The 22,394-nt window shown below is 35.9% G+C and overlaps 1 protein-coding gene across 1 annotated transcript in view; it reads left to right on the forward strand.

The window, feature by feature from the left end:
* MTA3 (metastasis associated 1 family member 3) overlaps nucleotides 1–22,394 on the forward strand; it is a 152,617-nt gene that overhangs the window by 50,119 nt on the left and 80,104 nt on the right. The window contains 2 exon segments of the mRNA XM_019472155.1: nucleotides 9,972–10,074; nucleotides 19,605–19,704. Coding sequence (XP_019327700.1) covers nucleotides 9,972–10,074; nucleotides 19,605–19,704 — 203 coding nt within the window.

The raw sequence follows: 22,394 nt of genomic DNA on the forward strand, positions 1-22,394 counted from the left end.
ATTTCCTAATGTCTTCTTTGTTTTTTTGCTTCTTACTGCAACTCAGTTGTAAGAGCATGTTTTTAAGACCAGACGTATCAGATAGAAACTATTAAACTCAGAGTTCAAGCCTGTTTATGTTTGGGAATACTGGAATTCCAGGATTTTAAGTTTAAAAATTGTTACAACTAAATAGACAAATAAGAAACTCATATACATACTGTTTGGATTTTTAATGTTATGAAAGTACAGGAAGCTTATACTCAGTGTATTGTATTTTCTTGTTCTTTAAATGCTTCCCATATACACTAAAATTTTGTTTTCATTTAATAAATGAAAAATAGGTTTTAGAATAGTGGAACCCAGCTGTAATCTCATGAGGAGGGATCTGTTCTGTTACTTCATAGTACATAATACTCCCATTTATTGGCAGAACCACTGCTGAATTTTAAAATCCCTCATACTAGCCAGAGACCTGCAGGAGTTGTCTGAATGGTGCAACTAATTCTCTTGTCAAAAGTCTGTGTGCTGGATTATCTCTATTAGTGTTGATTTAGTTGCAGTGATTTCATTCTGTTGTGAGAAGATAAAATCTGTCAGGCAATATGAAATATTTTTAGAATCTGTATTCTCATACTTAAGTATTAAAAATTGGAGAGCCGTGCAATTGTTAGACTCTGAAGACAGATAATGTGTGGCTATGAGAAATGTCTGACAGGATAAACAAATATTGTGTCTTAGTGTCCTATCAATTTTCAGAAAACATGGTCTGTAATTTGTGGTAAGTGATCAGTCTTATGACAATTGCTGGATATGACAACTGGACACATTAATACAATAGGCAGTTCTTAGGAAATAAAATTCAGAAAACATTGCCTCTTTTTTCCTGAGTAGTATTTCACAAATAGCTTATGTCTAGCCTTTCATTTTTTAACTGGCTTTAAGAAATCATGAGGGCTGATGATTTTGAGGCCATGTGGTCCTGAAGCAGTTAATGTTTCCTTTGTGAGTGAACCAATTGCAATTACAAGAATAAATCAGTGGATTTAGTTTAAACCCAGTTGCTTAGGTACAGTCATCAAAGAAAGAATTGCTTTTCCTCTGCACACAGAAGGTGACAACAGCAGCAGCTTTAGGCTCTTTGATGAGCGGTATGTTGGCATGCGAGGAAAAGATTTTTGTGGAAAAAGCTGTCAACTATAAAGTACTTTTCTGGATGGGGTGGAGGAGTTCATTTGTGTAGTAGCTTGCGCACCTCTTTTGTTCTACATACAGCAAATCGGGTGTCCATAGTCTGTTGTCTAAAACCAGATTTCCTGTCACTTCAGGATGACCTTACTGAGATCTAGACAGCAGAAAGCAAAGCTCAAATTCTGGTGCCCGAACTACCTTCAGGAGCAAGTATAACAAGAAACGTTTATGCCTAACTTGCATTTGCTTCAAGAAGATGCCCAGGAACCTTGTAGAAATCTATTCCATCAAGTTCAGTGTGAAATGCATTGAAGCTTCAAAGTTTTCAGAAAATGTAGTAAGTTAGCAGCAAAATAAATGATCATTTCAAAATATCAGTCAGAATATGCCAGAAGCAGAGAGATCTTTGAGGGCGATTGGTTCAACTAAAAGATGATGGCTTTCTATTTTAATGACGTTTTCAGAAGGAATGTGTGGAACAAAAGATACAAGCAGCAGATTCAAGAGTTCCTACTTGTGGAAATTGGTATAGAATACGAGACAGAAAAGGTGTGATTGTGCTAACCTAGGAAGACTTACCTTTATGGTCAGAGTAGAAGAATGTTGCCTAGACTTGATTCATCTCAGCTGAAGATGGATGTCTAAAATAGATCAGAGGATGTTTAAGGTTAGATGAGATGAATCTCAACAAAGGTAATACACCAGAGTAAAACTGCTGTTTATGTGTATTCAAATATATTTTGTTCTCAAATGGAGTTTCTGTTGGTTGCACGTTTGACTTTGAGTTAACATGAAAAGTTTTTCTGTAATACCTTCTAAAAGAAGGAGCTGTTTCTTGAGGGTTAGCAAATTTAGATATGGTAGTCACTAGTTCGATTTGCAGATTTTTTTTTTTTTCCTTGTTGTTAAGCTCAGTGGAGTAAATTTTTCATAATTAACTGTCAGATGCATGATCATCACAAATAGTAAAATACTCTTTACAATGTTGTTCATTTCAAATTTTAATAGGATTATAGTATCAGTCTTGCCAATCCCTCTACTAGGGAGCTGAGTTAGTGATTTATGTGCTGGGCAATTAAATGCATGTTTATAGACTTCTATCAGTTTTACTGTAAATTAAACAAAGCACATGTAAATGGCCTCTTCGTGCCTGTTTTCAGTAAAGACTTCATTTACTTCTGCCTAACCTTGCAGATGCAAGGGAAATCAGTAGTTAAGGGTTGCAGCCACATATACTACAGAAGCTCAATTAGGTATTTGGAAGCTTTGCATTCTAAAACATAGTGTTTTATGAAGTCTTTTTAGTAATGTTATTTAAAAATTTTTGTTGCCTTTTGGTACTATTCATTGAGGTATTAAGTGCATATATAATTTTGATCAACCAAGCAGTTACATGGATTAAGTTGGTTCTTTTCTTCCTTACATTATATACTTACTGTACTTATAGTATTCTTACATAATGTGGTAATGGAAATTTCTGAGCTTCAATTCTCAGATCATTCACAACTTCTATGTTAACAGTCAAATGATAAATTAAAAGAATTGGAAATTGTGCTGTTTAGCAATTATGTCTTATAAAAACTGTTCAACAGTTGAGGTGAGTTACTCGGATTGTTCTGCTTCGGGCCCTGTCCCTGCCCCGAACTGTAAAAGCAGGACTACCTTTCTCAAGTTTGCTTTATACTTGAAGAGAAGTCAGTTGGAGTTTTAGTCTTCAAAACAAGAGAGCCATGATCTCCTGCTGTCTTTAGCTTCTTGAGGAGACTTAGGCATGGTCTGTGCTGTGTTGTTGGTGTGGAAGGCTGTGCATGATTGCTGTCGGAAAAATTTCTTTATTAATAATAGCTGTAGAGCCTTGGCTGAGATTGTTCAAATACTAAACGAGTTCTGTCGGGTAGTCAGTCTTACGAAGGATACAGTTATTTATTGTATGCTGTGTATGTGCTTATTATCCCAAATAACGTATCGCAGTGAGTGCTCAAATCGCCTTTCAAGCAGCAACATCTCAGGGTTTAATTGACTTTGCTGGTTTTTTCTACCTCAGTAACTTTGCCTAAATGGACTTATTGTAAGTTCATATTTTTGTTTCCTTTGCTGTTTTACTGTAAGTCTGATTTTGTTTTATTCTGTAGAAGATGAAAAACAAGTATCAGATGCAGATGAAATGTTTTTTACACTTGAGTAAGTCAAAATACATTTCATCCTTAAGAAAAAGTTCTCCTCTAAATTATGTTTTGTTTCAATTTATGCAAATGAATAGCCCTATTTATCTTTAGAAATAGTCAAAGGGAATTTGCATATTCATAACATGAAGTATATGTAAAAAAGAAATTGCAGGACTTTCAATTTACAAATGAATAGCCCTATTTATCTTTAGAAATAGTCAAAGGGAATTTGCATATTCATAACATGAAGTATATGTAAAAAAGAAATTGCAGGACTAGAGATTTCATTTTAATTTAGTGGGTTTTTTTTTTGAAGAATACAGTGTCTGTGCATTGCGGTATCCCTCTTTCCAAAACAAGTATTTTCAATATTGTTAATATTCATGTGTCGTAAGGTACTGTTACTATTTATACACAGAAGCATTTTCACTGTGCTTTCCTGAAAACTGTACTACCTCATGTGTTGTTATTTCAGGAATTCAGAAAAACTGTTGCAATCTTTCTGTATTCAGATTGGACTAGGTGCTAGACCACTGCACAGTGTCTACCAACCAAAAAAATCACGTAAAATGGGGGTGAGTGGTGGGGAATCTTGGTGCAAGTCACATTGTACAGGTTTATTCACAGCTTTCAAAGGAGTACAAGAAGCCAATTCCAAAATAAAGGTGAATTTCAGGTATCTCTTCATTAGTTGAATACTTGTCCTTGCCTTTGAACTGAAGGTGACCTTGTAGTTTTATGCAATATATTAATTTAGGTTATTGCCTTTAGAATTGCCATAAAAAGCTAAAATGGAAGGACTTTTTATTATTTCATTTCTGTAACAGTGGGGATTCTACCTAAATGTGATTTAATGTAAAGACTATAAAGTGGGGAATGGTATGATTTTAGGACGTTATACCTCCATGTTCTCCGATCTGTGAAATTTCCTTTTTGCATATTGTTCTTCAGGGTTTTGGGAAGAGGCAACCTTATTTGTTCCTTTCTTCCAGCACTGGACATTCCCATAAGCCAGCCATTCTTGATGCAGCATTATGGAAAAGTTTGTCATTACTGCGTGGTTACAGTTTAGTTTATTCTGAGCCCAATTGTAATTCTTTCTGTTTATTTCTAGGAATTTAGAACATGATGAATTAAAGCTCTTTTGAGTGCTTTGTGAGGTCTTGTCTTTTGATCACCAGCGGTTGATTTATAAGCGCTGCAAGGCTGAGCACTGAGACAGCTCTAAGGTCGTTGGAGTTGGAGGCACTTTAATTCGAAAGGGATTTTTCAGGTGAAAAATGACTGTTTTTTTTTTATAGGTTAGAGCTCTAGAGGATAGGAGGCAATTGGACTATGCATGTTTTATTGGCTTAGAAAATGCTCAGTAGCAGTTCAAGTTGCTGTAGACAAATAATGGGCTTGTATCACCTGATCTTCAGGTGATCTCTTTCATATGTAGTCTCTATACAGGTAGTCTTTCTATAGTGTGTTTTTTATTTCTAGTCTTCATACATGCATTATGTTCATAAATTGAGTTTTACCATAAGATTTGTGTAGTGATACAACTCATTATCTGAATGACTAATTGAAATCTTGGGTATACATCTGTCAGGCAAGCGAAGGGGGGGGAATTGTTCTGCAGTTGAAAGGTAAACAGATAATTTTCCTTTTGCCTACACTTTTAAAATAATCTAAGCTTTCTCATGTTACTTTAATCAGAGAAGTTATTTGCACATAATTCAGTTTTATTTTTTGCAGAGTTGAGTGTAAGTTTTTGGAACTTTTTTTCTGGATTATTTTTGATTATCAGTACTGGTGAGAATCACAAATCATAAAAAAAAAATAAAAATGAGTAATAAGAATTCTATGTCTGCAGAGCTTTTATAGTGAGAAGGGTTGTAATTTCTGTTAGTTAAGAACAACAGTCAGCTAGCTGTTTACCATGAATTCAATTTATGCAGAGTTGAACTCATTAAGTGTCACTAGATAAAGTTTGTACATCCATCTGAAAGATGTCTTTCCTCCTATACCTCATGTAAAACTTACTTTCCCAGTGGCAATTACTTCGACGTTTTGTAACCAGCTTTCTCAGTTAAGCTGTACATGACCCCCCCCACCTCCCGTCAGTTGTTTGTCAAAAGCTGTGTGATGTTTTGTGATAATTAACCTCTTTGTATGAATGTATAATTCATTTTACGCAGAATGAATATGCTGAGTGTTTTAGAGGGGAACTAACAAACTTTTCATTGAAGGGGAAGGCTCAGGTTTTACTTTAGACAGACAGGCTTGATGTCTGGAACTTTGTTCGTGGCTAGACAGTATGAGAAAATCAACGTGATGCAATTTTTCTCATCTGTAAGTTAGAGAAAAAGTTTGCAGACAAGCAGTCTAAATAGCAGCATGAGAAGGTGGTTCATGAATTGAAACCTCATTTTCAGTGATTAGTTGCCTATTTTTACAGTCTTATATAGCACATGAAGCTATGTCCAAAAAGACATTTAGGATTACCTGCAGTTAGCATACTGCCAGAGTTCTGGCAAAAATCTGCTAAATGCTATATCTACAAAATCTGATCCCGTATTCCGGTAACAGAAACTTCATTGTGTTGCATGCTGAACTGGACTAAGGGAGGATAAGAACTGACAAGTATCTCTCTTCTGCATCCTTGCAATGTAGCCAAGAGATATTTGTGTTTCACAGGTATAAAACTGAAGCACAAAGATGAAGACACTGAATTTACTTCTTAGATATGTGCCAAGCTTTAAGAATATAAACATCTACAAAGGCCATCATGTTTATGTGTTTAGGTATCTAGTGAGTCTGGGTAATTAACACGAGTCAAAACTCCTGGCTGATTTCAAGAGATTGTGTCAAGCCCTGAATGAATTTCCATAATAGGAGGAACTCTGCGGTACGAACTATTGGTCTGGTGTCCAGCTGCTGTCCATGGCTATGTCTGCCTTCTTACTATGGCCAAGAAACTGCAACTACCTATTTTCTGTCCCATGTGATTAGGGATCCAGCAGCTGGTACCTCTGTTTTGCATATCATGAAAGATGGATCCACTCAGAAAGCTGAGCTCTGCAGGTGTTTAGTTTGTATGTTTGGATTGAAGTGACTGCTGAATTACTTTTTGAAAAGGAAAATAAAAAGGTATTTTGAAAAATAGTGCAAATGGTGCAAAATACAAAAATAAGACCTTGCACCTGACAAGTGGCGTCTCTAAAAACTGTCCTCCTGGCTATTTTTCAGTCAGGTACCTCATCAACTGTTCGTCATTAGAAGTGGAATTGGCATTGTTTCCCTGAAAACCATTTTTAAAAAATGCAACTTTCATAGATTTCATATTTCAGTTTCTTAACAATGGTGCAATATTGCACCATTGTTACGTATCTGTAAAATTAAAAGGATTGCACTCTAAGAAAATGTTCATAATTCATATTGCAAGTTATTTTCTTTTAGTTGGATATGTTATAAAAAGAACATAGAATCATGCTGAATCTAATGTGCTAATTACCTTGGGGGTATTTATCTGCGGGAAGTGAAGTCTAAAAGACTGACTAAGTAAATCTTTAATTTCTTGTAGTTCATCTTAATTGCATTCAGTTAAAAGTTGCATTTGGTTTACTTTTGTAAGAAAAATTTTACAAAACAATTGTTTTCTGGGGAGGCATGTCATACTTTCCTTTGTTTAAAATGACTAACTAAAATGCAGAACTTAATTTTTTAATTTTTTTTTTTTTAAGAAAAAAAATAACATTTTGCTTTTTATTAGAAGAGAACCATGAGAAGTAAGGCACTGAATGCTTGATGAGGAGAAAACCAGGCATATTTCTGGCCATCTACTAATGTTTTCCAGTAAAATTAATCTTCAGGATTAGATTGGCTATAATAAAATTATAAGCAGTGCTCAAAATAAATTGCATACGTGGGTATGTCATACCAGCCATTCAAAATAAATAGCCTAGCACTTCTCAGAAGCCGTAATTGGTATGTCGGTAGTGGTGAGGGAAGGTAATACTTGTAAAACAGAACCTGAGAACCTTCTCAGATGCAATACTGAAAATGTTGAAAGTTAAACTCCCCCATCCCGTTTGTGTCCTGGAGTTTGCAGTATAAGGAATGAATACTATGGCAACTTTGATACCTGTTCAGTTTGAATGTCTTACAGCTCTGTGTCCAATTCAAATAAAAGATAAATGTAGAGGTGTTAACAGAGAAATTGTGTTGTAGTTTTAAAGGGGTAGCCACATTAAAAATCCTATAGAATAAGGTACAAGCATGATTAACTAAGGACAGACAGCTCAAGTAAAGCAGAGATTTTTTTATAATTACTATTTTGAAGGAAGATCTCTGGAAAGAAGACCTGTTTATCTTACATGATCCTCCTGTACTGATTCTTTCAGCACATTCAAAAGAAGTAAACAAAATTTTTATTCCTGAAATCAACTTTTCAAAGATTTCTACAGCACTGCTTGACTGCCTCCATGATTTGATCTGTTTAGGTTACTTTTCTTCCTGTTTAAGTGATAATACCCTGCGATTTAAGTGGAAAATAGGGAATGAAGCATTTTTTGTAAGTGCAGTTTGGCAGAGACCACATATCTTCTGGAAACCTCTCTGTCTACCCTTACTGTTTGTAATATTTCAGATTTACCTTTATCAACAGTTAGAACATTTTGTAGTAGCAATTGTTTAATTATGTCTAATTGAAGTAAGACATGTAGTATTGCAATATTTTTCATCTTTTTTCAAACTTGATTCAAGAGAGTGACATGTTTTGTTTGAATACTTGTGCTGTGCTTGTATGATGTTTTCTCTTTATGAGAAGTATACCCTGCCTGAGTATTGGGTTTTGTCATACTTCTACAATTATGATCTCCAGGATATGATGTCCTGAAACAGTTAACTAACATTAAAGATACTTAAAAACTATATATTAACAGATTGAAATGAAGTGCTCAGAGATTACTTAAAAATGTAGAACATCACCCACAATGTGTCTGTCACAGATGGAAAAAATGAGTGTATTGACAAGTATGTAGTCCGTTGAATAAGTTTATAGACCTAAAACCCTACCCAAGATTGCCAGAAATTAACAGTTTGTCTCCAGTACTGGATGTGAATTAGCTTAAACAGAAGCGTAAGTCCCATTAGGCAGACAATTCTTTATTGCCTGTATATCAGAAGAAAGTAATTTACTTTATTTTTCTGGGAATGTGACTGAAATTTGTTCCTGAAGCACTAGCCAGACAGCATGGTGCAGTTCTAACTTGTGTATTTGGTAGGGATAAATATATACCACATTTTCATTTCCTTCCAGAATGAATGTGCTAGAGAAACTTGACGTATGTGATCAGATTTCAGAAAAGCCAGTGCTTGGTGTGCACTCAGCTTCCAGACTCTTAAGTGTACAGGTTATTTCATGTCTTGATGATACTATGCATGTTTAGACTGGCTGTTTTCATTAAGTCATAAGAAATAACACAGACTAAAGTGATCTGTGTGCTCAGAGAGGTACCTACACAGCCTAGATTTTCCAAGGAAATGGAACAGCTGTATTTGAGAACAGGTTTTTATTCTTGGACTATCTCATAAAAGTACTGGCATCCGACTGAACACTGGAGTTCTTCACGTGTTCACTGAAGGAAGAACATGCTCGTATTCTAAAATACCAAGGAAAGACAATGATTCTAATTTTGCTCTTGTCATCTGTTGTGGCCCCAAGTGTGTTGGCCACATCCCATAGGTAAATCTTCTCATACTAGTAGAATATGTGTTGCCTGCCTAATCAGCCTTTGTGATATTTCTCATTTTGCAGTAGAAGTTATTAGTGTAGTAGTCAAGCCAAGATTTAGGCTTCCATATGAACGTGAATCATTGTAGCTTCTTCACACTTCACTGTTCTTCCAAGCAGTACAAATGCCATACTCTTAATAATGAATACAGGGCAAATTAAATTTCGGAGACCCACCACCATTGTTTCGACCACCACCATTTTTTTGACTGCGTGCATGTACACAAATTGCTCTGTTCAGACAAATGGAGTTGGGAAATCATGTTGTAGCATATAGTAACTTTCTTGTGCTGTAGCTTTATATATTATTTTATAAGAGGATATAACTAGTCAACATACACAGCAATTTTAATGTTATGATTTGTGTTAACAATACAGATAATGTAGTGACTGAGAGCAAGAGGTGAAAAAAGTAATTAAATGTAGTAGCTTTTTTTCATAATGATTTTTGTTTTGGAGACAGAATACAAACTGGGTAGAACTTAATTGCTAAAGCTGGTTAAGTGTAAAATTAATATGGCTTCAGTGAAACAGTTACTTTGGTATAGTTGGGAAGCAATTTAAAGAAACCACTGGTTACTTAGGTTATGGTTTCAAGTTTATAATCACATTTTATTAAAGTTCTTTGATACTACACCTCCTAAGAATGCCTCCTTTAAACTGAAATGCTGATGTTAAGGGAAGATGTTTATTTTACTGATGCTGCATTATGGAATTTAAATGGATAACTGCTGATTGTTAAGTACTGTGTGTGCGTGTTTAAAAATGTAAAATGTCTCTTTTAAACATAGTACAAGAAATACACAGAGAAAAACATTGTGAGTAATAAGTGTTTTGTCCCATCTACCTTTTGACAGGAGAATTAGATGACAGAGAACAGGCAAAGCTGGAAGTAAAAGTATGGGATCCAGATAGCCCCCTTACTGACCGTCAGATTGACCAGTTTTTAGTTGTAGCACGGTAAGATTAAAATCCTCTAATAAAAAAAATTCCTTTTCCTTTTCCTACTGACTATTTATTCCCCTATATCATGTTACCCAACTTGTTTGCCATTTTGTGAGCCCTTCTCTTTCCCACAGTTAGCAAAAAGAGAAAATCATACCATAATCTTCTGCACATTTATTGAAGCTACCAGTACAGAAGAGAGAAAAAGAGTGAGTTTTGGAATAATGCTGCGCTGCCTGTATTTCAGGTTATAGTAGAATTTGATACTTTAAATGTAGACATCAGTCTGTTTTCCCCTCACAGTAAATGAAACAGGATTTCAGTGCTAATATTTCAGTCTTACACTATACTACTTGGAATTTCTTAGTGTAATATAAAGTTAAGGGTAGAAATAAAGAAAATATTAACAAATGAAATGGATGCAGAACTTGCCCAATTTGCATATAAGCTGAATAATATGCAGTGCAATTATTTTGGATGAATGTTGAAATAAAAGGTTTGAAGTGATGCATTTCATTAGTGAAAAAAATCTGGTCAGTTCAATTTTATAAATTAACATTGCATCTGCATCTGATTATGCAGATTTATGACAGGAACATCAAAGCCCTTGGGATTCATAAATACCTCTAAAAATAATTTCTCTACTTTAAAAAAAGAAAATTCAAAACTCTGTAGACTTCTTACTGAAGGACAACTCTACACTCATAAGATACAGCATGTTTAGCCTGTCCTGTAATTGATACTTACAAATATTGTACAAAGGTACTGTGCTAATGATGGCAGAGAACTGTTAATCACAGCTAATGTAGGTATTTTATCCTGAATCACTCCATCTCCTTTATTTTCTGTAACCTAGTTGCAGAGCATAGCCTCGAGTCTTCTTAGGCAAATAATCCTTTTACATTGTTTCCAGTTTCTGTTCTTTATTCTTTCTCCCTTTTGAACAAAGCATTTCAGGAAGGAAATAGAGAAGTTGCTTTATATTTTCCAGCTTGTGTATGGTGAAATGGGTTGCAGATGCTGATCCACCTGGGTTTCTTCTTTCTCCCCTACTTTGTAGTGCTGTATCCTTTCTATACAGTGGTAAAAATTGCCTGCCCCTGTTGAATTTCCAAGCAAGCCAAAGGGGTATAGGTGTGAACATGCATCTATTCAGAAGATCACAGTGCCTGGTAGATGCTCCATAGAAAAGAACCCAGAAAACAGAACTACTTCTATCACCAGCAATATAATACCTGGATATGTGTGGGCAGACCGTTATGGGGTGCCTTAAAAATACCATCTGTGTGAAGATTACATGCATTTTTGAGGCATTCATTCATTGCCTTCACATCCCTCCACTCCCCATTTTGCAGCCGCTCTGGGGAGCTGAAGTAGTATACTGTGAAGCTGAAAGTGTTCCCAGAGGAGTGTACCAGTAAGCAGTCTACTGGGAAGTGACAGAGAATAAATGAAATTTTTAGAGAAGAACATTCTTCTCTCTTTGTCCCCTTATTTAAGACATCCTGTGCAGTGCTGTGCCGTGACCAAGATTGCATTTGTTTAGAAGTTGATAAATTTCTGTAAAAATGTTTCTGTTATGGCAGGAATGGGTCTTGGTCATAGCTGACTAATTGTAGCTATCCCAGATCTTGTGGTAGGCAATCACTAATGATCGTCTGTATCGGATGGTACTCAGGTACCACTTTATTGATGTTCTTCCACAAAACTCCATTCGTCTTTGTAAGCTGCTTTTGAACTGACAGAAACTATTTCCAAGCTCCTATATACTTGTATTCACAGGCTGCAAGATCACATTTCTGTTGCATTAAGTGCTTCTGACACAGATTTTCACCAATTTCTGGAGAAACAGTTCTCCTGTGATGATTGTGGCAGCTTTAAATTCAGTATGTTGTGTGCTTGAATGTAAAGGCTTTCATTATACTAGACCATTAAAAGCTGCTTGAGTTAACAGTGGAGTTGGTATTATGATCTGGTAAACAGTGCTTATGGACTCGGAAGATAGCTCTGCTGTGGCCTAACTGCAGTTTACTGGGCATTGGCTGTGCCCGCTGGGTTTCCAATGAGAATGGTATTTCTCTGGTTCCTGGAAGTCATGTTTAGTTTTGCAAATTTGAAATTCTGACAGTAAGAACTTTTTCCTAAATGCGTTCCTATATGTGATTTTGGTTAAGTGTGTGTATGCTATCTGTATTTGAAATTTGAAAAGCATTTTCACATGCTGCATCAAAGGCATCGAGTATTTCTTCTCATTTTTTTCAGTCTGTTCTGGTTGAAGGAAGAGCTGCATTTGTCCTTAGAGACTTTAGCTTTTTCAATCACACGAGCACGCTTTGTTGGTTCTTTAGAAGGTGTTCTATTTGCGTTGGCCATTTGTAAGAACGTTTATATTCTTGGGCATGTGGCTTTCCCAGTCTTACAAGGTTTGTTTACTGGCTCAGGACTGAGAGGGCTTTTTTCTAGGTTTATATGCTTGGTCAGTCTGGGCCTGTCACTAGGCCCTAGTATGCAATAATCTGCTGGATATAAGGGTAGAAGAATATGCCTATCCTGTCTGGAAATCGGAAGTAGCAGTGCCAGAAAAATCTATGGAGATTTTGAAAAAAAGCGTAAGAGTACTTGAGCGGAAAGATGCTTAACCTTGAGCTACCTAAGTCGTCTTGCTTGACTGTGGATTTACAAATCTTGAAAATACCTTATTGCTACTACTGAAGCATAATTTGGGCAAGGGCCTCTTGCTTGAACTAGCAAAAGCATCTGTTAGGAGAAGCTTGAGGCACCAGACTAACGTATTCTGGTTTTGAGTTGTTTTTTGGGTAACGCATTGTCATTTATACTCTGGCAGTGAGAATTCCAACGCTATTTTTCTACTCCATTCAAGTAAGGTACAGGTACATCAACCCGTTTTTGTTCTGTCATATATATTGGCAACAGTTCTTCTGTGTCTGCTAGCTTCAAAGAACAGGACTCTGAGAAGCTGCAACAGCAGTTTAGATCTGTCCACGTTGGCAAATAGTACAATACTGTACAAGTGGATTTGTAGAATTGAATGGTGCTGAGGACCTAGCATCCATACTATGCACATTTTGAGCAGTTTTATTTTTAGGCTAACTCTAATTGGTCCTGTGGACTAAATATCTATGAGTATGTGTAACTACTGTTTAACTTAACAGAAATCCAGTTTGTACGCTACAGATGTTGGTTAAAGTGCAGTGGATAAAGATGCCTGGGGACAGTTGCTTTGAAACGCCATTCCTAATTTGAACTGGACCACTGATATAGATGCACCCTGTTTTCTCTAGTCATCAGTGTCTATCATTCCTAATATACAAGGAACACTTCCTTTCCTTGTGAGATCTCATGTTCTCTTTCTAACTGTTCCAAGTTGCATAGTATTAGGAAATAGAAACTTTCCTACTGTGTGTATAACATAATAGTCCTGTCTTTTTTTTAATTTGTCAAGGAGTTGAAAATGGTCCTGACCGGACTCAAATGTGGTAGGAGTTGTGGGCTCCAGTCTGGACAGATGCTGAGAGCTGTAGACCTGACCCATATTTTTTCATTTTCTTTCTATCTGCTAATTTGGTCTATAATTCATTACATGATATGTTTTTGGTACATTCTAGTTCCGTTTATGTACTTTATGATGCAGTGAAACACTTAACAACTTAGATGAAGCAGAATAAAAGAACTAAGTAGATTATCAATATAGTCTTCTGGAAGGAATATATCTCTAAATCAAGTTATTTTCCAGACATTTGTGGTCCCAGCTTATTTCCAACTAAAACAGAGTTTTGAAGGCTAATTAAAATAGCCTTAAAGCATTGCATCTCTACCTTAAAATTTTGTACTTTGCTTACTTTGAAATTAAAATGGCATTGCATACCTCTGGCTAACATAACATATTTCTCTTCATTTGAATGCCTGCTTATTTTTTGATTTAAAATCACAGAAGAATGGAAAATTACGTGTTTAGTCATTTTAATTAGAACTTGATCCTTCCTGTGTTGTTTCCACTTTTCCATTTTCTCTAAGACAGTTATATTAATTTTTCTGTTGTCACCATTGATTTAGTTATATAAGTGCTCATGGTATATGGAGGTTTATTTGTTACACGAATTTATCTTACAGTGAGGAAGGGACCAGAATGCAGCTTCAACTAGCAAAGTGCCTTTCATCATATTAAGGAAAAGAATACACTCGTCAACTGAGAACAATAAGTAAAAACATTTAAAAGTGTGCTCAAATAGTAATACTCTGTTCTTGTAAGATAATTCAGTGTAGTCAGTGGCAGTAGACAAGGCTCCCAAAGCTCATCAATGAAAATAAGTGCATAAAAGTCACTGGTTTGAAAGCTTCAATATTAGTGTGCTTCTGGATTCTCTTTAGGTGGTGAGAAGTAAGAGGAATTGGAGTTCATTAAAGAGGTAATGAAATTTAATGGCAGAATTGTAACATGAAATTACGCGGTAAAGATGGTGAAAAATCTTGATGCATATGCTGCACTCACAAAATTAGATGTTTACTAGCAAGGTGAATTACAGCATCTAATGGTAGGCAGATGGTTTGGCAATAAAAAGGAAAAATATGTTGACATCAAGTTTACTAGGAGTATCAAAAATACTATGTTTCTGCCTGTCTGTCATGCTTGGCATGTTTATTCCTTGGCACCTTGGCACGTGTTTATTCCTCTGTGCATTTTGTGTTACTGTATTTCTTCTTGAAATTGAAATCATTTGAAAACAACTAATTCAGACTTGGAGCTGAATTTCTTTTTGCATCTTTTTTAATGAATTTTGATCTATTGCATTATAAAGAAAAAATTCCTCCAGCAGCGTTTTCATGGACCTGCTTTTTGGGCGCTGTAAAGCTGCTCTTCTGTGACTGTGAAATAGCAGGATGGAGTACAGATGATCGCTTAAATCATATCCTGTGAACTAAACTACTTGTATGTATCAGATTCTATTTCTGTTGAATAATAAAGATTTCACATATGTTCCATTTCTATTCATTTAGTAATGAAACTGAAGGTTAGTTGTGGTGCGTAGGGGACATTATATATAATGCCACCCCCTACTCTAACTTTGAGAGTCTTTCAGAGAAAGAATAGTGGCAGGTGACTTTTCATGTTTATCGTGTCATCTCCCTTTGCACTCTAAAGTGATATCTGAAGTGATAATAACGAAGCATAGCACTGTACAGACAGTTACTTAGAAATGCAAGGAAAATGTGTCTTCTGGAAAAGCATCATTTTGCTGTGAGTATGTTCTTCATGACAGATTTTGCATTACCCAGTAGTAAAAATCTCAGGGGTATTTTTCAACTTTAATTAATATTGTGCTGGTGACATACATCTCCACTGAAGAAGTATTTTTTTTCTTCTTTCCAAGATTTTAAGCATCATGAGACTCTCTTAAGGAGCAATCAGATATTAATTGGCTGTTTGTAAAATGCTGTTATTGATAGCAGTCTAAGAGGTCATCTTTTAGGACCGTTTCCAGCTCATAGTTAACAGGAACATTGATGTAATAATAAGGAAAACAAAAATCTTACTAATACATAGGAAACCGCCAAAGATCCACTTAATTATTTTCCTCAAAAGTGTTAACTCTGAGGTGAGGTGTAGGTCTCATTCATTAGTTTGCAAATATGTGAGGAAAATTGTGAATTTGCAGATTCATGTATGCACAGAGGTGGTTCACTTCAAACAGATTTGTCCAGAGTATACCCACTACTCATCTCATATCACTGAAACAGAGAAACAATGTATAAAAATGAACAATTTTAAAATAAACATCCTCAGATTAAAAAGGATCTCTGTCTCAGCTGGATTTTTGAGACTACGAGGTAGAAGAAAATGGAGAGTTACGGGCCTGGATCCAGAACTTTCTGGATCTGATTTGATGCCGGACTGCTGTTGCTACCTGGGAGACTAGTGACTATTTTTATCCTGATGTATAATTGCAGTGGTTCCAGATTTTCTTTGGTAAATAACATCCCTTTTCAGAACTGGTTACTGATGAGCAATTTAATCTTTAGAAATGTGATATGACAGTCTCTTGTGTTTGCTACTTCGTAATTTCATTGGCTGCCACTAATACTAATCTTATGCAAAAATCTGAACAATTACTTCCTTTAATGACTTAGACTTGAGTTATAAGAAATTTGGAGCAATGTTATTTTCTGTGTTCAATACCTAGTCTGAAGTTTTGCCTGAATGTAGGGCATACAGGCACAAGAAAATGATGGTGAGCTACTGCATCCCTAGAGAGTTCACTGTCACATTTTTTTGGACATACGTATTGTTGAGTTTTGCTGAATTTGCGGGTTTATTCCATAGTCTTAGATCCTGACACCGCATTATCTTGATTTGTTTTATGTTTGTACGGTTGTACGGTTGTAAACTGCAATCTCTGTTACAAGTCCTTGAGAGAACGTTCTTGGTTCTGGTCTTTAAGATAATTAACACAAGGAAAACCTAATTAAGAGAACACTGGATCATTTGGTCTAGCCCTTAAAGCTGTTATACCTGCTTGCTGATACAGCCTGTGCAAAGTGATCTATCTGCCGATACCACCAATTGTTTATTGTTCTTGTCCATCTCTCTGCCACCTGTGTAATTCAGTGTCTGTATGCCTTTTGGCTTTAGCTTACTTTGGGAGGTGTGGGGAGTGTTGGTTTCTGTTTGAAGTCTCGGTACTTTAATTACTCGCTGAATAACTAATTTGTAAGTAGCTTGCTGAGCATATTTTTTTTGTTACGTGAGTTTATTATTGTTATTATTGAATTAAATATGGTTTCAGTTAAATATTTACAGTTATTATTTGGATTCTGCCAAATTAATGGAACGTTTACATTAAAGAGTCTGTTTAAAAGAAAAATATTAGTAATTAGGATCTGACTGTTCAGCCTGCGTTGGCTTAATACCGAGTTTTATTTTGGTAGCAGGTAGGTGAAGACAATAGTGTGTCTTCTGGCAATGGGCATTGGTTAGTTGGGTTTTTTTTTTCTTTCCTTTTAATATTTTAAAAATAATTTTTTGGTGGTATTAGAAAAAAATCGCACAAGGAAAAATGACAAAGGAAATGTTTGACCTTTGTATCAATATGTTCCTCATATCTGTATTTTAAATGGAAAAACATAAAAATTAAGGTATTTTTAAGGATTTCTAAAATTATTTTTGGATTTGGTTTGCATGGCTAGATTATACAGAGCATTGTATATCACTGTTAAGTTTTGAGACTGGTTACTATTTAATTAGAATTCCTACACTTATTTGGATTGTCTGAAAAAATCACTGTTGTTCAGAAGTTTGCAGGGAACGGTGAACTGGAAGTTATGATGATTTCAACATACAGCCACAGACACCCACACCCCTGTCCTCCCCCTCAAAATGGCACACTGCCTGCATTTTATGGTGGGTCTTACTTGGTTTGCAGTCAGGTGCTCCATGCTCCCACGCAGCATTCCTCTGATGGTTGCGATCCTCACCTACTCGGTACAGCACTGGGAGCGATCTCAGCTGGTGCATCAATTCTTACCTCTTTATCACTTATTTGAAATAGACCTAGCTTTATATTGTGTCTTAATTTTTACTTTACATACTGGGCAACATAATTCACATATGCTTGGGCTCTGAAGTCAGCCTAAAAAGTTTGATGTGCCAGAGGGTGACTTGCGAAGACATACTCTTTGTAATTTTCATAGCACACTGATTTTATTTTAGAAATATGGTCAAAATAAAATAGTGTTAATTATGCAAAAGGAAGATAAGAAGCTAGTAGGTAGCAGCAGAAGGGAAATACAGTCATGCCACATGCTGCTTTACTGGTTTGAATAGTAGCGACAGAAAGATCACAGGAAAGACTGTTTAGGTACAACCCTTACTAATGCCAACATGTTTAAAGGGGTTGACTGACTATCAGGAAATGTGTTCACAATAGAGCCTTATTCTTGGGACTTACTTTTGGGCAAATACTGTTTTATGTACTGCCAAACTTTTTAAAAAAGAAAAGAAAATGTGCGTGTGTGTTCTTGTCACGTATTTGCCATCTCTGCAAAGAGGGAGCAAAGGTTGTGGAACAACATTTGAATATAACTTGTTTATTCCACAGCCTTCAGAAATTCAAGCAGTTAATATCTGGAGTGTGGGAATCACTGCTGTTGAATCTTAACTGTCTTAGAAGTTTTTGGCAGCAAGTACTGAAACATGGATTCAGTATTAAATGTTTTGAGATTAAAGATAAAATTGCAATAACAGGTGTTATTACCAGTTTCTCCACAATCAATAATACACCGTAGTGAGTTAAACTCTTGATGCACATTACATTATTTTATTGTTGAATATCGGGTTTATAGTACACAGTAATGTGACACTTTCAGTGTGTTGATCTGTCAATGACATTCCTCATTGGTATAATTCTGCACTTACAACTTGTGTGGAGTGTAATTGGTGATGAGGCTCCAGTCCTTACTCCAGAGGCTTAGGCTGTATTAAAAAATGTTAGCTTGAGTAGTTGGGTCTTTGAATTTAGAAGGACTTCTATCATGTCATAATTTTTTTTTTCCTAATATCATAGTAACACAATGCGCCTCAGCAGTCATTAGGCAACTCAGGGTACTGGAGCAACTTCTCTTCTATCAATGAATAATCTTTCTCACGTGTCGCTGCATCTTTGCTCATTTCCTGTATGATACGCTGAGCCCAATCAAATTCTCTTGCGCATCTTTCCCTTCACTGTGCATGATACATAGATGTGCTTCCAAGAAAAGTTCGCAGTTTAGAGCAGTCGATATCACCCTAATTCTCCATCTTTATTATCTTTTGTTTCTCTGGTACGTATAATAAATGCCGCGTACAATTCGTCAACAAAAGTGAAAAAAAAAAAGGTAAAGGTTTGGAGAAAAACGTGTCCATTTCAATAATGCTAGAATGCTTTTATTAAGTAGGCTGAGAGATCCATCTATTTCATTATTACTTAAAACCTGTGACAAAAATGTGATTTTGGAGGTACCTTAGACTAAGCTAATACGCTTTCTTTGCCTCGCTAATGGAAGTAGTAGACATGCATTACTGAAGTGAATAAAATGTTACTAATATCCTCACGGGAACATGGTGAACCCCCTTTTTTAATTGTATTGTAATTTGTTAAACAGTGTTGTGGCTTTATAATTTTAAAAATAATAGTCACGGTTGTAAAACCCAAACTGAGTAGATCTTTGACTTCATCATTAATAAAAAATCGGTACATTAAAAACTTGGTACATTAGAATTCTATGAGTATCTTTTGTTTCTGTGCTGTTGTTCTTACATGTAGGTTGTTACTTTTGTGGGAGAAGGTCAGAATTTTTACTGCAGTGTTTGTTGACTTGTATTTATCAAATTGTCCTTTTGTTAGCAAAGATCTGAAATCTTAAGAGCAACAATATGTGACTTTTATTTTTAAAAGGACACTTTTATAGATATGACATAGATAATATATATGATAATAAAAAAGAGGTTACATCTTTCTGTGCATTTACTGTCTACTGTTTCTCTGTTGTAGTGCGGTCGGCACGTTTGCTCGAGCATTGGACTGCAGTAGTTCTGTCAGGCAACCTAGTTTACACATGAGTGCAGCTGCTGCTTCCCGAGACATCACACTGGTAGGTGGCTTCTTAAAAACCCTACAGCTTTTTTTATATCTGTGAATTCAACAGTATCTATTACTCCAGAGTCCCTGTCCTCCGGATATCTGTTTTCCTTTAGATACCTGCGTTCAAGGTGCTTATTGGTTCTGTACGCTTATTGGTGCTGCCCTTGTAATCATACTGTAAATCACTTGACTTCAGCTGAAATCTGTTTAAATACAATATCTTTGTATGTGATAATTTGCACAGCAGAGTGGATAATACACATTGTATAGGGATTCATTCAGTATAATTGATCAATAGTGTGATTTAAAGTTTGTGGTAATAAAGCTGATTGAAAATTACTTAGGTAATATTCTGTACTTACTAGGTATGTGTGTCAGTAAATTTTCTAAAGGTTAAGCAATCTGACTTTGTAGGCAACTTTTTGAAATACACTTTACTTAGGATATCCTTAGGGTGTTTCCGTAGTCTGTTAAAGTATTCACTGTAATGTAAACACCTGCATCTTTTAAAGAAAGTTAAAAATATATCAGTTACAGACCAGTGTTTTGTCTCTGTATTTTCATATTAGCTGAGATGACAAGATGTGTACAAGACAGTAATAAAAGCGTGCCAGGAAAACTATGTGAGAACAAGAAAATCTTACTGTTTTGTAGAATCAAGTTAGACTTAGATTTCCAAAGGCATCAGCTGTTGTTGTTTATTATTTTAAGTATTTGTATACAGAATCGTGAAGGTGATAGTTAAGGCTAAAGTAGATCTGCTATTCATCAGATACTTGAGTATTTGAACTAGAGGATGCTCGATGAAGCTAACAGATCAGTTTAAAATAGTTAAGGTACTACCTTATAAAGTGGCTAGAGAGCCCCTGGAATTTAGTTACACAAAATTTTGTGGGAACAGGCAATATCAGCAGGTGTAAAAGGGGTTAGAAAAATTATGGACCATGGCTCCATAAATGGGTACCGAGGAGAACAGGGAGAGGTGTACCGTCTAGCATTCCTAATTCCCAAGGTTTGAGGATGCTGGTGAATGAAATGGGAATTGACCTCAGACTGTGGTTAGGCTTACCTGCATATTCTCTCTAAGTAACATCCCTTGGTGCAGCTGTCAGAATGCTTGGCTAGATTGATGACTGGTCTGATTCAGTAGGGCAGTTCTTACATTCCAGATAAAATATATTCCTTAGTATGATGAGAAAAATATTTAATTTCTTATGTTTTGCAGTGTGCTCAAAGGCTATTAAACAGGAAACTGATTTAGTCTGGACTACGGTAGCGTAGTAAAGGCAGTGGCAAATTGTAATGTTTTCAGTAATACTCAAAAGGAGTTTTCTGTTTCATACTTGTTGGTACGACCTTACCAACACAATTTTGTTCACATTAAATGCTTTATTTTTTCCATCAAAATAGTTCTTTAGTTTAACATTTTTCATTTTATTAAGATTTCATTGGATTAAGAATTGCTAATAAATCCCACACGTTGCGCATCCTTCTTACTGTATTCAGTGATTAATAGAATAGATTCATCCTTACAGCAATTTCTTCTTGTTTGAAAGTACATGTGCGGTGCTGCTGATACAGGGATACACTTAGTGTTTGAGTGCCATTGCACTTAATGAAAGGCATATCTTATAATGAGGCACTAGAGGAGCCACCCCAGGTTTAATTACTGTGTCTGTCTGTTCTCATTTTCCTACCCCCTCAGCTTTTTAAAACCCTTCTCTTTTGCTCTTTGGCAACGTACTTCCTTCAAAGTTAAGAAAAGACATATTTGTCATTATAGTAGTTACTCTTTCAGACATTGCCATGTTAATTGGGAGCATATTTTGAGCAGCAGTTAAAGTTAGTACAGACGTTTGCAGAAGTTGCGATGTATCTCATTGGTGCCTTGGAAGGGATGTAGGTGCCTAACACTAAGAAAATTGTACGGTCTGTATTCTTAATGCAAGGCAGATAACCCTTGCACGTGAAGTGCTATTAATGGGATTTCTGTACACCACACCTGTGGCTTTCCAGTATTCCTAATTAGCTGTTTCAATTAGAGATGACTGTAAACAGACTGATACTAAAAAGAAAAAATACAATAAATGCATAGGTTATACACATGAGTAAATTCACAGTGGATGTACACATTAGGGAGGTCTTGTAGCTTAACAGCAAGTGAGAGGCTACTTTCAGGCTTCTTTATTTTGAAAACATGGGGAAGGTAATGAGACAAGGCAGGAAACTACCAATGCTTTTAGAAAACCCTAGTGGAAGACATGAAACAATGTGTGTTTTCCTTCTTAGATGATAGTACATGTTCTTTTCTTACAGTGATAAAGACTTGTGAGACAAACAGCCAACTGAAACTTGCATTTCTGGCCTTCTCAGAGGCAGTGTTTTATTTTATAATGCAAATTGATCTCTGAGAAGAGAACAAAACTGGGAAGGCTTCCTGTTTCAGATTCCTAAACATTGCGTAGTGCATTCACTGATGATGAGAGCCATTAAAGCAAAGCAGGTTGATGGAATCGCTTGCTCCTTGTGGTGGGCTTGTTTGGAAGAGCCCGTGCTACTTTACTGTAAGGACGTAAATGTAGTTTTTGATGTCTCTTCAAAATGAAAAGTATGAACAGGTTTTTCCTTTGCATTTTGAATGATGTCTTTTTAATGATTTTTTTATTAGACTTCCATATGTGTGGCTCCTAAGATAAACAT

Source organism: Aptenodytes forsteri, unplaced genomic scaffold, assembly GCF_000699145.1.
Source record: "Aptenodytes forsteri isolate BGI_AS27 unplaced genomic scaffold, ASM69914v1 Scaffold195, whole genome shotgun sequence".
Classification (NCBI taxonomy): Eukaryota; Metazoa; Chordata; class Aves; order Sphenisciformes; family Spheniscidae; genus Aptenodytes; species Aptenodytes forsteri.